Genomic DNA, 13,565 nt, shown 5'->3' with positions numbered 1-13,565 from the left:
CCTCAATAAATTATAACTGTACTTTATTTTCATAAAACATACTGGACACTTTTATAGATTTATGTATTTTTTTTATAGAATTTAAGAACTTCACAGAATCAGAATCTGTTGCAGAAACAAAAGTTAAACTTTCTTCAAAAATGTAATTTGACAGTTTGATAATAATATTAGTTAATTACCATTTACTTAAACTACAAGTTTAAAAAAATATTTCATACCATTGTGTACTATAATGTGAAATGTGTAATTGTTGATATTGTAATATATATATCGTATTGTTTAGTATCGGGATATATCGTATCGTGACATGCACATTGTGAATCGCATCGTATCGTCAGATTCGTTGTAACACCCTAATTAAGCACGCAGATAAAACAAAAGAACAAATAAAAACAATTGGCACAAATGTAAAAGAATATTGCTTAAAAATTAAAGGTTATCAATTTGTTTGTAAAGCAAATAAGTTTAAATCAATTTCTTAGAAGTTATTTGTCTGAACTTTAATCTTTATTTAAAAAAATAAGAGTCTGAATGCAGTAAATAACTAATTAAAATAGGTCAAAACCATCATAAAGATATGTTTTTTCCTGAGACTGGAGGATATTAAAGTATAAAAGTCTAAGGGCGACGTTCTCACTCATGTTTAGGAGGACACGGTCTCTCTCCAGCTGAGTGTCTTTGATCTTGCACTGCAGCATCATCAGCTTCTGTTCGTACTGTTGTTTCAACGTGTGCAGACGCCGCTGGCTGTTCTCCAACTCATCAATCAGCTTCTGCTTGATGGCGATCTCACAGGTGATGTTGGCCAGATCCTCCTGGAAGTTCTCTGACAAACACACAAATAAAATATACTGTAAAGAAATGAACAGAATGTAAAGAAGCAGAAATAATAATCTGATGCAGAACTAAAGGACCAGGAACTAAAGGACCAGGAACTAAAGGACCAGGAACTAAAGGACCAGGAACTAAATGACCAGGAACTAAAGGACCAGGAACTAAAGGACCAGGAACTAAAGGACCAGGAACTAAAGGACCAGGAACTAAAGGACGCTGGAGGATTGTTTGAGATTAAAATGGGATGTTTCATGACCCTGATGCAGGTCAGTATGTACAGAAGTCTCATCTAAAGTTATTCTAAAAGTCTATTACATAAAGATTATATAAAGTGATGCTATAGTCAGTTAGGGGTCCAAACACCTGGACCTCCATCACACCTACAATCAGAGAACGCACAGTTAGGAGGACCAATAGTCTAGAAGATCCACCTGAGATTTGAAGCCAAAATAACGTTAAATAGCTTTAACTCTTTAATTCATGCACTTTGTATTGTTGAATGACTGTTTTGTATTTATGTACATTATGTTTGTTTTATAACCTGCCAAAGGACAACAGATGCAAATGAGCCTTTTTGATAAATCTGGTGCATTTACAATATACATATATATATAATTTTTAAATGTATTCATCAACGTACACAGTCTCTTTCAAAAATAAAATAAAGACAATACTGATGTCTCCTTGTCCTGTTTTTGACTTGTTATTTTTTCCTCAATATTCTTTGATTATAATTTACTTTTTAATGTGATTTTCATCAAAAGATCTTTTATCACCTCAGGAGGTTTAGAATATGAATAAATACATTTTTCATTGTAATCAGTATAAAATCAACCCAATCAGAGGTGATTAAGAAAATAATAAAGTAACAAAAACATGTGTAAATGCTTAATCAGCATAATTTGCAGAGTGACTGGTATTGATGTGATGACATTTGATGAACACAGGTTTTATACTGAGCTGATCTTAACAATGACTTTTTAATCATTTTAAACCTTAGAAAAACAATAAAAACATCTGCTCATGGATACATGACAACACACACAAATAATGAAAAGTTACAAAGGTTATAATTCAAAGTTTGGGACCTTTTTCATCTGACTCTGAGTCAGATTCATCAGAACTCTCCTCTACATCCATCTCTTCTTCATCTTCTTCCTCCTCTTCATCTCCTTCCTCGTGCTCACTTCCCTCCTGCAGCAGAACATTAGAAAGGCTCAGCATCTTTTCAAAAGGCATCACAAAAAAATATGATTGATTTATAACTTGTACCATTTCCAGGTCCTCGCTGATGCGTTCGTTCACTTCTTTTTCCGTTCCCTTTTCCACCTCGTTGTCAGGAACTTCTTTGTTGGCACTGAAAGATCCAGATGTTGGAGATATTGAGGACAGTAGTTTACAGTCACATGGTACAAATATGTAGCTTCAACCACATTTATCAGGCAAACAAAAACATAAAACTATTACATGAAGGCAACTTACTTTGCAAATAAATGTAAATATAAATATATATATAAAGAATAAACACCAACTCAGTCATTTCCTGCTGTCACAGGTTAAATATGATTACATACACGACTCATTGGCTGCAAAGACGCAGATAAAGATTTGAATATTAATTAAATTGTGGGCGTAGAGAATACAGGGTGTAGACTACAGTATACTTAAACATTAGTAAAATTACACACTTTAAAAAGAAATAAATACAATCTAATTAATTACAGTAACGTGAGAGTTTGTAATTCATTACTTCCACACCTGTACAGTTCACCTGGAATATTTTTATCTTGTAAAAAAAACACTTGATCTTTAACAATAAATCTATTTGTTGAAAGATGAAAGTTTAGATCCACCTACATTAGAAAATAGGAAATGATTGTGTTGGTACACGGTGGGCTGGTCGTATAGAATAAACATTGTAATAGTGATAAACATAATAAAAGCTTAAGCAGCAAAGGTTGAAATAATAACAAACAGAAAACAGACTTGTGAAGCAGAGCAATATTTAGATATGATCGTTGACAAAAGAAGTGATGACAGAATGAACAGAAAAAGGAAAATGGCATCTAAACTGTTTTTATAGCAACATTTAGTGTCTATTAAATTATTGCTAATAAACGTCTTACGTTATTTGGGGTTGTTACAAAAGCATAATACAAAGCTTGAAATATTACAGAAAGTATGACAGAATTATAAAATACATAGATGAAGAAAACATCACATAGAGCTGAAAAGACAAGTTTATAAAGTGAAAAACTAAATCTAATGAAAGTGAGTAAGATCTGCTGCTGCACTCCAGGAAGATAAATACCTGATGAATTAAACAGAAAGATAAAAAGAAGAGTAAAATGGGAAGCAAGGGATGATGGGATAGTGACGAGCTGGGACAAACCTGGTTTCCTCAACCTCCTCCCTCATCTCCTCCCCTTCCTCCCTCTCTCTCTCCTCCAGAAGCAGCTGGAGTCTTCACGGAGAGGTTGAGGGTCAAACGAGAGAAGGAAGAAAGAAATGAACGAGGGAAGAGTGAAGGACAGAATGGTCAGAGGAACAGGAAGACCTAAATGTGTCCCTTAGCACGACTCAACAACACACGTCCTCAAATAAAATACCTTCATCAGATTCTTATTAATACATGTTTTAACATCCTCTGTCAGGTCGTGTCACCTTTTCTTCTTCTTCTTCTCCCTCTTCTTTAGTTTCTCCAGGTCTTTTTTAGCCAGTTCGATGATGTCAGAGGTTTCCTTCTCGGGGGCCAGCATAGAGGAGGTGAAGGGCCCGGGGCCCCCGAAAAACGACTGACGACTGGAGACGCGAGACAGGTTCTTTCTGAGGTTCTCGTTTACGGCCTCGCTCTCCAACAGTTTGGCCCTGAGCAACAAACACATTCTTAACCTTTTAAACTCAATTAGCTGCACATTGAACATTTATCAGAGATGTTTACCGTAGGTCTTCAATCTCTTTGATGTAGCCGTGAATCATGTTTCCTATTTCCTCTGTGCCTCCTTCCCCTGCAACACGTTGAACACGACATCATCAATAAGCTCCTTGTCATTGATTATATCATCCTGGCCCTCATTTATCAACCGTTCATATGTTCAGATCTATGTTCAGTTCGCCCATATTCACGCCAGCTTTGGTTTTTATCAGTTTACGCTACGATCAGATCTCATCATCATGTACGCTAATCTGAGTAAGTCAAATATTAAACAAACCTCAGCTGTTATTCAAACATTTAGAACAGATCAAAACAAATTATTAAGAAGAATTGAACAAAATAAAATGAATTTTAAAAAAGCCCACGTGATAGGTCATAGGTTCACCCAGTGTGCACACGCTAACGGACACAGCGCTACCACTGCTGTCTTTGACCGAGGGAACGCTACTGTTTACCTCAAAGAAAGACATTATTTTTAGCAGTTTTTCCACAACATTGCATTGATAAATGAAGCACGTTTTGATGTGCACAACGTTGCCTGTACAGAGGAAATAAAACCTCATTAATGCTTTTAAAATATAAAATGTACTTTAAACTTTTACAAATCCGCTACAGTATTTAATCAGTAATGTGATTAATGATAGGTGAAATTGGCTGAATGCATAATAAACAAAAGGAACAACATTTAGTCTTTTTTAAGATTTTTTAACGTTCATTTGTTTTAATGTGATATTTATTGCTTCAAGCATGCAGACAATGGAGGTCAATATAAACGTCATATCCGTGTGTCTCTGTTGTGAAGTTACTCACAGCGCACACAGGGGGGCAGACTTCTCTTCTACACAGCTTTTAAATGACCTAAGTCCAATTTTCACACGTTCAGAAAACAAATATTTGTTTTGCTCCACCTTTGATGTGAGAATTTTATTTTGTTAATGTTTCTTTTCTTGTTAGACCTCAGTGGGCGGGGCCTCTGAAACAGGAGGGACATTTGGTCTTGTCGTACGACCAAACGCACTGAGATTTGCACCCGTTTTTATGAAAAGGTGGTAAATGAGGGTCCGTGTGTGTGTGTGAGGTGCAGCAGCGCTACCTGCTCTGGAGAGCGCCTGGTTGGCCTGGTCACTGATCAGCTGTGTGAGCCGTGCTCGCTGTGCGTCGATTGTCTCCTGCATGGCTTTCACTCGCACTCTGAGGTTTCCGTTCTCCGTCTGCAGCATGGAGTTCTCATGAAACATATCGCTGAAGCTCTCCACACCATCCTCACCCACCAAACGTTTGCCCTGCGACAGGGAAACAGCTCGTTATTAAACACCTTCAAACTGCTGAAGTTTTACATCTCCTCACCGTCTTGTACTCCATCAGCTCCATCTGCAGTCGGGCGATCTCCGTCCTCAGAGCGCTGATCTGCTGGCTGGCTTTGTCCTGGTTCACCATCACTTTGTTTTTGATGTTCCTGGCTCGGTTGGCATATTTTAACGTGTTCAGTGTCTCCATAAAGTCACGATCGGACGGACTGATGCATGCAATCATCACAGTTTGGCTGAATTAAAAACACAGAGATCATTTTTAATGTTAACACTAAAAAAGCCTAAATTGAACTAAACAAATGTGGTTATTTTCTCCTCTTGGTAAAACAAATAAAGTTAAAATCCTCTGTGGTCGGTCAGCTGTAATGTGTATGTTTATAAACTAATATTCTTAAAAACATTTTAGGGTTTTTAAAAAGATGTATTGATCATTATTTTACAGGTCCAATCCTGTATGTGACCCTAATCACCCCCAGATATAGAAACTTTACTTGAACTTCAGCAATGGTCTATGGTGTTATTAAATCACTTTGGGAAATTTAAGTTTTGACAGTTTCTGCACATTACTGATACTGAATAAAACCTGTGTTCTTTAAATCAGCTATTCTCAACTGGTGGGTCGGGACCCAAAAGTGGGTTGTGCACCTATACTGGGTGGGTCATAAACCGCTGGTCAGAATATAAATAAATACTCTCAATTTGGACTATTCTTTTATTTTGAAAGAAAGAAACTTTTCTTTTGACAGGCATGCTGTGAAATACATGTTGCATAGGAAAATATATAGATTTATGTTTTAAAAAATATTAAATATTTGTGTTTTCAACAGCTATTTAAAAAAATAAATAAATACATTTGGTGGTTGGATTCTAAAAAAAATAATTTTTAATTTGATTTAATGACCGTGGCAAAATGTGGGTTCCAGGGTGAGAACAGTTAAGAACCCCAGCTTTAGAACACCTTTAAATGTTCATTTAATAGCAATATGTGAATTAAAGCATTTAGCAACACTTTCCAAGAATATTGTCACATTGGACATAAATATTCAATTATTGTTTTGATTCCATGTAATCACAGGAATGTGGTGCCACAAAGAGCTTTCATTGATCCTAAATGTATTGATGATGGTGAAAGAATCAATACACAGACCTGTTTCCTCCTAACGAGTCCTGCAGGAGTCGAGTGAGCTTAGAGTCTCTGTAAGGCACATGTGATGAGCGTTTGCTCCGATCCCCCAGAGCGCTGATTACGTTCCCTAAAGCCAGCTTCACCAGCAAAGAAAGGAAAAAATACGTTATTTTAAGATGGAATTAAGATGAAGTTTTATCAGAGATCATTCCTGACCAGGAAGTGTTTCTGATCAAACTTTAAGTGTTTGAGAACACCTGCAGACAAACAGACGTTACATTTTTAATGTTGTTGGACACAAAAACTGAATTAAATGTGATGCATTATCTGACAATGTTTCAGAAAACGTCTGTTTCTGTGTTTTATGTTTGTTGCTTTATTTGAAAAACAGTCTGTAACTACTGTATATTTGTCATACACGTGTATGTTCATAGAGTAGATTCTGTGCCAAGATTAACTGTGTTTTTATGCAGAATTTAACAATCACGTGCATTTTGATTCACTTTGATCTTCTATACCTTGTACATATTTATCGTAACTATTTTTTAAATTATTATAATTATTGTAATTATACTTTTATTTTCTTTGTTTTGTTCTTCATGTCAAATTTATTTTGTTTTTCTTTGTGACGTCCAGTGTGAACAGCAAAGTAAGAATTTAATTGTACAGATAAACATGTTTTTTACTGTGCACATGATAATAAAAATAAATAAACATAAACGTTTACCAAGCTCTGCCACTAGATGGCAGTCAAGCTTCATGCTGCAAAGTCACTTTACAGATATTTAACAAATAAAAACTATCAACAGCAGTTTTTCAAAATACAAAAAATAAATCCCAATATTCATTTGAAAAACAAATGTCAGTTTTAACCTGAGAAACAATGATAACATTATCTAATCAGTGGCTGAAATGTATTCAAATCATCTTTTATTGAAACAATGAAAAAAACTGAAATCTGTACATCTCACTGTATATAACAAGTTCATTCATTCTTTTCTGAAATTCAAGTTTTAAAAAATGTAAAGTAAAGGTAGATTCCAAGGCCAGTTTCCACTTAAAAAAAAAACTATAAATGTGTGAATGAATCAAACCATTTCAATATAAACAAACAGCTATCAGATCAAATTATTTTAGCATTGATTCCAACATTGTTTGGTTGTTTACAGTGTATATCATATTTTTACTGTATGCATATTTAAAATAACCTCTGCTTGTTCTTTTATTGTTGTAATTTAATGCATTATGTCACTTGTACATTAACATGCTTGTTTATTAATGTGTAAAACTTTCAATACTTTATGATACAGAAAATTAGTTGGAACACTTTACTAAGATAATTAACAGAAAAATGATGAAATTCTGTAAAAACAAAAAACAAAACAATAAATCCTCTTAAATTAAAAACAAAGAATTTTCCCTTGTTTTTAACCTGAAAAATGTCTGAAAACCCATAAAAGATCCATAACCCATGTGGCTGGTCGTAGACATATATGCTCACCAGTCCACAGTTAATGGAAATCCCCTCTTTGGCTCGTTCGCCTGTAGCTCCAGTTCTCTTCAGCCTCTCAGAACCAGCCAGGTCCACAAAGTGAAACTTGGCTGAAAGGGTCTCGTACTCGTCCATCTCAGCGTTACCGTTGGAGACTCTGTTATCAGGCTCATTTTCCTGCTGAGTAATCAAAGTTTAAACGTTATTCAGCAGCTAAAGGATGCGACACTATGATCTACTGATGTGGAGTTCTACAAACATTGCTAGAGGCACAGACGCGGACTTGGCACAGGTGGATGGTGAAGATGGCGTGGGAACGGGAGCTCTGTACGTTCATCTGGGTGCTGGCTGTGGTGCGGGATAGAGCTCCCAACTTTAGGCACTGCATCATCTAAAGAGCAGAACAAAGGTGGTTCTCATGCATTATTACGCTGATTCACTGGAAACATCTGTGTAGTAATGAAAACATCAGCACTACACAAAGCACCATTTAAAAAGACCTGTAGGTTAAAGCATATTTATGTTTGATGCATGTTCTTTAATTCATCAAAAACTGTCTATAAAATATTAGAATATAATTAAATGCATTAGAAATTTTTGAAACATTGTTTTTAAAATTATTTTATTTAAAAAAATTAAATTTGAACACTTCAACTGTTTTACTTTGTAAAACCATTGAAGTGTTCTAAACAAATTTTCCATTTTGTTTAGTATTTGTTTCCATTCATCTAGTGCAGTGTTTCTCAGATGGGGGTACGTGTACCCCTCGGGGTACACGATGTCACTATGAGGGGTACTTGAGAAAGAGAGAGAGGTAAATTAACAAATAAAGTGTTCGTCCTGGTTCCACCCCAGGCGTGAGATGACCTGACATGATACAAACTATAGAAATAAATCTATTCAGGAGCCACTAAATCAGTGGTTTTCAACCTTTGGGTCGGGACCCCATGTGGGGTCATCTGACATTTTTGAAATATTTAAATAGAGGTTTGAAACAACTGTATTTCTATACTTTCACTTTGTGAAATATAAATCTAGTTCAACTAAAATGCATTTTAAAAAAATGAAATCTGAGCTCAAACATGAACAAAAATTAATTCTAGAAAAAAACTGTCTTTGGGGTCACCAGAAATTCTTGATATCAAAATGAGGTCACGATACAAAAAATGTTGTGAACCACTGACCTATATACTGTTTATTTCCAACTTATTTACACAATGAGATCATTTAAAATGTGTGTTACCATTCATTAATTCATCATTATGATGTATAGATGTTTTTAAATAGTTTTATAAACTAAATGTTGCAGGTGGGGAAAGGGGGGACTAGGATTCAGAAATAAGAGAAAAGCCGACTAGAGCATAAAGAGTTTGAGAACCAATCAGCTGGCGCTCTCGTTCACCTCGGCTTTGGAGGTCACGGTCCTCGTGGTCACGCCCACGGTGTAGATCCCTCCACTGGCGTCCTCGTGAATCTTGATTTGAGATTTCTGCTTCATGTCTCGTGTGGAGTCAAACAGGTCGAGAACTTCTTCATTGTAAAGCTGCAAAAAAACAAGTCAAACAGTTCCTCAGATAATAAATGATACAAGAACAGAAGGACAAACTCATCAAAGAAACAATGTAGCAAAACACCAGCAACAGTTCATTATTATTATTATTCTTATTATGTTGTTTACAGTTAATAAATGTGTACATTTTACTTATACCTAAAAAATGACAGACACTACTTCAGCCATCCTAAACAACAAACAGCTACTTTTTAAAAACAATATTATTTATCATTTGTAGGGAACATGTTGAACATAACACACATCATAAAAACATCCATAACAACAAAACACATACAATGAAAACAAAATAGTAACTTTAAAAAAAAAGAGAAAAAACTTAAACAAGCTGTCACTCAATCCCTTTAATCAACAGCTTCTTTCGTGCAAAACTGGACAGAAAATACAATTTTGGACTGATTTGGACATTTCCATTGGCTGATACATATTTTTCCCACACTATAAAACAAATAAATTATTTTATTATTATTTTTATTACTATTATAAACTTGAATAATACAATAAGCTCAAACCCTGCTCTAATTCAATGTGTTCTGAACATTTGACATTAAATTAAAAACACAAAAATCAAACATCTAAGTCAATGTAACTGGGTGTTGGAATTCATCATTAACATATTTCAGTGCAGATATAAAACTTGGTAATATGATGTTTTATTTGTTCCTATATGTACACAGTAGAGTATGATGTCAATGGTAATAGAAGATAAACGTATTCTTGTATTAATGAAGTCAAAAGTAAAATATTCATCTGGCCTTGAAAAGCAGTACAAGCAGTTTATAGAAGTAACAAGTGGACGATAGAGCTGTAACGATTAATCGTAAGGCAGTTAAAAATTGATTCATAGGTGTCAAGGTTCATATCGATACTCTGAAAATTGAACCGCAGTACTTTTTTTTTTTTAAACTGCAGAGTATATTATTCTATTTATCCTTCTCTTGTCCAGAAGCATAGGCAGCAGGCGGAATCTGCTACTACTCTTAAACATGTTCATAAATGATTCCTTACCCCTTTAGCACCGAAAGAATATCTGTAATATTACGTGAATATCTGTAAAAGTCACTTTTTTCTATTAGCTCTGTGTGCTAGCATAGCATCTCTTCTTCACTGCTAGAATATCTGCATGCCAACCGTTACCAGCGCCCTCTGCTGGTCCAAACAAATATCTGCTGTAAATACAGTGCAATTACTTTTTTTTTAAAGTCCAATTGTTAAGGCACAAAATACATTTTCAGTTGCATTTTTAAAAAGAAAAAGAACTATTATGCAGTTTTGCATTGTTTACTATAGAACCAGAATTTAAATTAATAGTCTTCTTCATTTGTATTATTCCTTTATTTATTTCATTCAAGATTTATTTTTAGTTAAATTGCATTGTTTTGAATAGTTTATCAAGGGATTCTTTTGACAATGAAAAATAAAAGGAAAATAATACAGTTTTTCTAGTTTTTTTCCGAAAAAAATAAAGGAATATTTTTCAGTCATTTATCTACAGTCCCATTTTGTAAAATAAAGTGTGAGAGAATCGTATCGTGAACCCAGTATCGTGAATCAAATTGTATTGGGAGCTGAGTGAATCGTTACATCCCTAGTGGGTTTAGTTCATATTTATTATCCACAGTTTTTACACCTCTCTCTGGTTTCAACCCGTTTTTCTCTAGAAGTCTGAACTTTGTTAAAGTCTGAAAGATCAGCACATCTGTTGACTCGTCTAGTCCTGAATGACACGCCCACTAAAGCGTCCCCTAACCCCCACTGACAGATGTGGAGGCTTTCAGTGATGAAGCGTCGATGCTGAGGCTCGTTAAACGATGGCGTCAACAAACACGATCCTGACCTGTGACACCTCTCTAGAGCGTGTTCTAACGCAGATGGCTGCTCGTTTCTGATGGACTGGGGAAGAAGATAAAAGATGTACCTCGAGAAATTGGGCATTAATCTTGAACTCCGGCACTGGGCGTCCCTGGTCCTGGGCGGCCTGCCGGCGCTCCTCGATGCCCGTGTAGAGGTGGTGCACAGCGCGGGGAATGATGCCCAGCTCGTCGTCCATAATATTGACATCAAAACCAGTTCCCATGGTGTACGTCTTCCCTGAACCCGTCTGTGAGGAGAGAATTAAGAGTCTCACACAAGATGCAGGGATGTAGGATAAAAAATAAATGTACAATGCACAGCAAGTGCAAATAAGTGTCATTGTGTTTTAACAGTGTTTCTCAAATGGGGGTACGTGTACCCCTAGGGGTATGCAATGGGACTACAGAGAGACAGAGAGATATAAAATTAACAAATAAAGAGTCATATATGTTGTAGATTAAGCTAAATGTTGTAGTCGTATAAAGGCGGGACTAGGATTCAGAAATAAGAGAAAAGGGGACTAGAGCCTAAAACCACCGTGTTGTAATGTGACTGCTTTCAGGGACAACACTGGTTAGTGATCACAGTTTGTTTTTTATTACTAAAACTCAGAAAATCAACATTCCCCAACAAAACAATCATTTAAGCTACAAACGTAAACGTCACTGTTCGTGATCCAACTCTGAAATTAGGAGAAAGGAACTTTATTGCTGTAAAGAGTGAGTTTTATTTTGAAAAGTGCGATATAAAACAGACTTATTAATATTACTGCTGGAAAAACTTCAATACATTTTAAGTAATTAATAAAAAGAAGTTGATCAACTGTTGTGACCCAAATCCTTTCCAGGGTAACAGGAGATGGTGATTTAAATCTTGATTTAACATAGAAAAGTTTTCATTAATCTAAACAAACACTTCAAAACTTAAATCCTGACCAATGTGTTAGGAGTGACCATAATAATAATAATAATAATGTATCCTTTATTAATGACCATAGTGAAATTCTCTCTCTGTATTTAACCCATTTTCCTTGAAGCGTAGCAGTGGGCGGAGCATTGGGGGGTGAAGGGACTTGCTCAGTGTCCTACAGTGATGGCCGACTACAAGCCCGACATCCTTAACCACTTTATTTTATTTATTCACACATACTTTGAAGTCAATAAATGTATTTATTGAATATGTTTACGGTAACTGGAGGAATTGTACAGTATCTCTACCCCGTCTGTTAATTAATTTAATCATTTCATTTAATTTTTAACACTGCTTTAAAGCTGAATCTGACCATAGCTGACTTATGGAAACATTAAACATATCTAAAGAGTTTGTGCCTCCTAACTGCCTGTATAGAATTAGAATATGGTACAGTGTAAAGCAGGGCTGTCACTCATTTTAGTTCAGAAGCCAAACATGGAGCGGTTTGATCTCAAGTGTTCCACAAATGTTATGTTGGGAAAATAAGTAATTTTAACATTATTGTTCCTAGTTTACACTTCTACATATACATAAAATACTAAATATGTAAGAAACCGATAATATAAGCAATAAGTGACAGATATCAGTCCAAACACGATCTTCACTTTACATTTATTAGATTGTGTGAACAATTTCTATTTAAATAAGGGAAATATTAAGCCATAATTTCAGGAAAATTGAAGGTTTGCCTAATCATGTGATATAAGCACCGGGAAAACTGTGAGAACCTGCAAATATTGTTGAGTTTCATTTACACAAAGTTTTATGTTTTCTATGTCATTTTTACTTTCTCCTGCAGGCCAAAATGGATGATCCAAAGGACCAGATTTGGCCCCCGGGCCATGAGTTTGACATGGAAATGATAATACAAGTGTGCTGAGCTAAAAGGGTTGAAGGCTTAAACTGAGCACATGCACAAAGTAACAGTGGATTAGAAAACCTGTGATTTAACAAAACTTAAGATAATTACAAAGACTTCTTACACGTTTACAACCCTCCCTTTTTATGACTTTCACCTGACCATCGTCTGGATTATATTTCTATAACTACATAATCCCTAATCTGCTCCACCATGATTTCTTGTGTAATCTCAAGAGTTGTCTCAGACAAATGTACAAAAAGCTTAAAATGAGTCTTTTGTTAATCTGTAAATCCTTCGTTCTTTGGTTAAGTTTTAAAAACAAATCAAAATAACCAATAAACAGTGGTTATTTTGTTTTACTGACTTAAAACCAAAACAGAAATACAGAAACATCGAAAACCAGACAAGCAGCGTTTTTTTGTTTGAACATTAAATCTTCTGTTAGTGTGATATTTGGATATTTATGGGAAACAAGGACGAGAGCTTTAAGTTTTAAGCTCAACACACAGAGTGGACCCACAGACGGGGGCAGACAAAAAAGGATCAACGCATACGTCACATTACTGATGAACTGGTGAACCAAAACGTTATTAATACAATCAAAACAAAG

At 35.3% G+C, this 13,565-nt stretch overlaps 1 protein-coding gene across 7 annotated transcripts in view; it reads right to left on the bottom strand.

Annotated features, from left to right (window-relative positions):
- kif21a (kinesin family member 21A) overlaps positions 1-13,565 on the bottom strand; it is a 63,857-nt gene that overhangs the window by 26,665 nt on the left and 23,627 nt on the right. For 5 of the 7 annotated variants that reach the window (XM_028448803.1, XM_028448806.1, XM_028448808.1 and 2 more), the window contains exons 3-15: positions 11,186-11,368; positions 9,100-9,240; positions 7,957-8,088; positions 7,707-7,877; positions 6,227-6,342; positions 5,117-5,312; positions 4,863-5,052; positions 3,776-3,842; positions 3,499-3,702; positions 3,227-3,298; positions 2,107-2,191; positions 1,923-2,028; positions 638-826 (exon numbers count right to left, since the gene is read on the bottom strand). In XM_028448803.1, the coding sequence (XP_028304604.1) occupies positions 638-826; positions 1,923-2,028; positions 2,107-2,191; positions 3,227-3,298; positions 3,499-3,702; positions 3,776-3,842; positions 4,863-5,052; positions 5,117-5,312; positions 6,227-6,342; positions 7,707-7,877; positions 7,957-8,088; positions 9,100-9,240; positions 11,186-11,368 (1,852 nt within the window). The remainder of the gene's footprint in view (positions 1-637; positions 827-1,922; positions 2,029-2,106; positions 2,192-3,226; positions 3,299-3,498; positions 3,703-3,775; positions 3,843-4,862; positions 5,053-5,116; positions 5,313-6,226; positions 6,343-7,706; positions 7,878-7,956; positions 8,089-9,099; positions 9,241-11,185; positions 11,369-13,565) is intronic. The other 2 variants (XM_028448804.1, XM_028448807.1) reach the window with 2 other exon arrangements.

Source organism: Gouania willdenowi, chromosome 6 (genome assembly GCF_900634775.1).
Source record: "Gouania willdenowi chromosome 6, fGouWil2.1, whole genome shotgun sequence".
Classification (NCBI taxonomy): domain Eukaryota; kingdom Metazoa; phylum Chordata; class Actinopteri; order Blenniiformes; family Gobiesocidae; genus Gouania; species Gouania willdenowi.
This window is presented reverse-complemented; position numbering and strand designations above follow the sequence as displayed.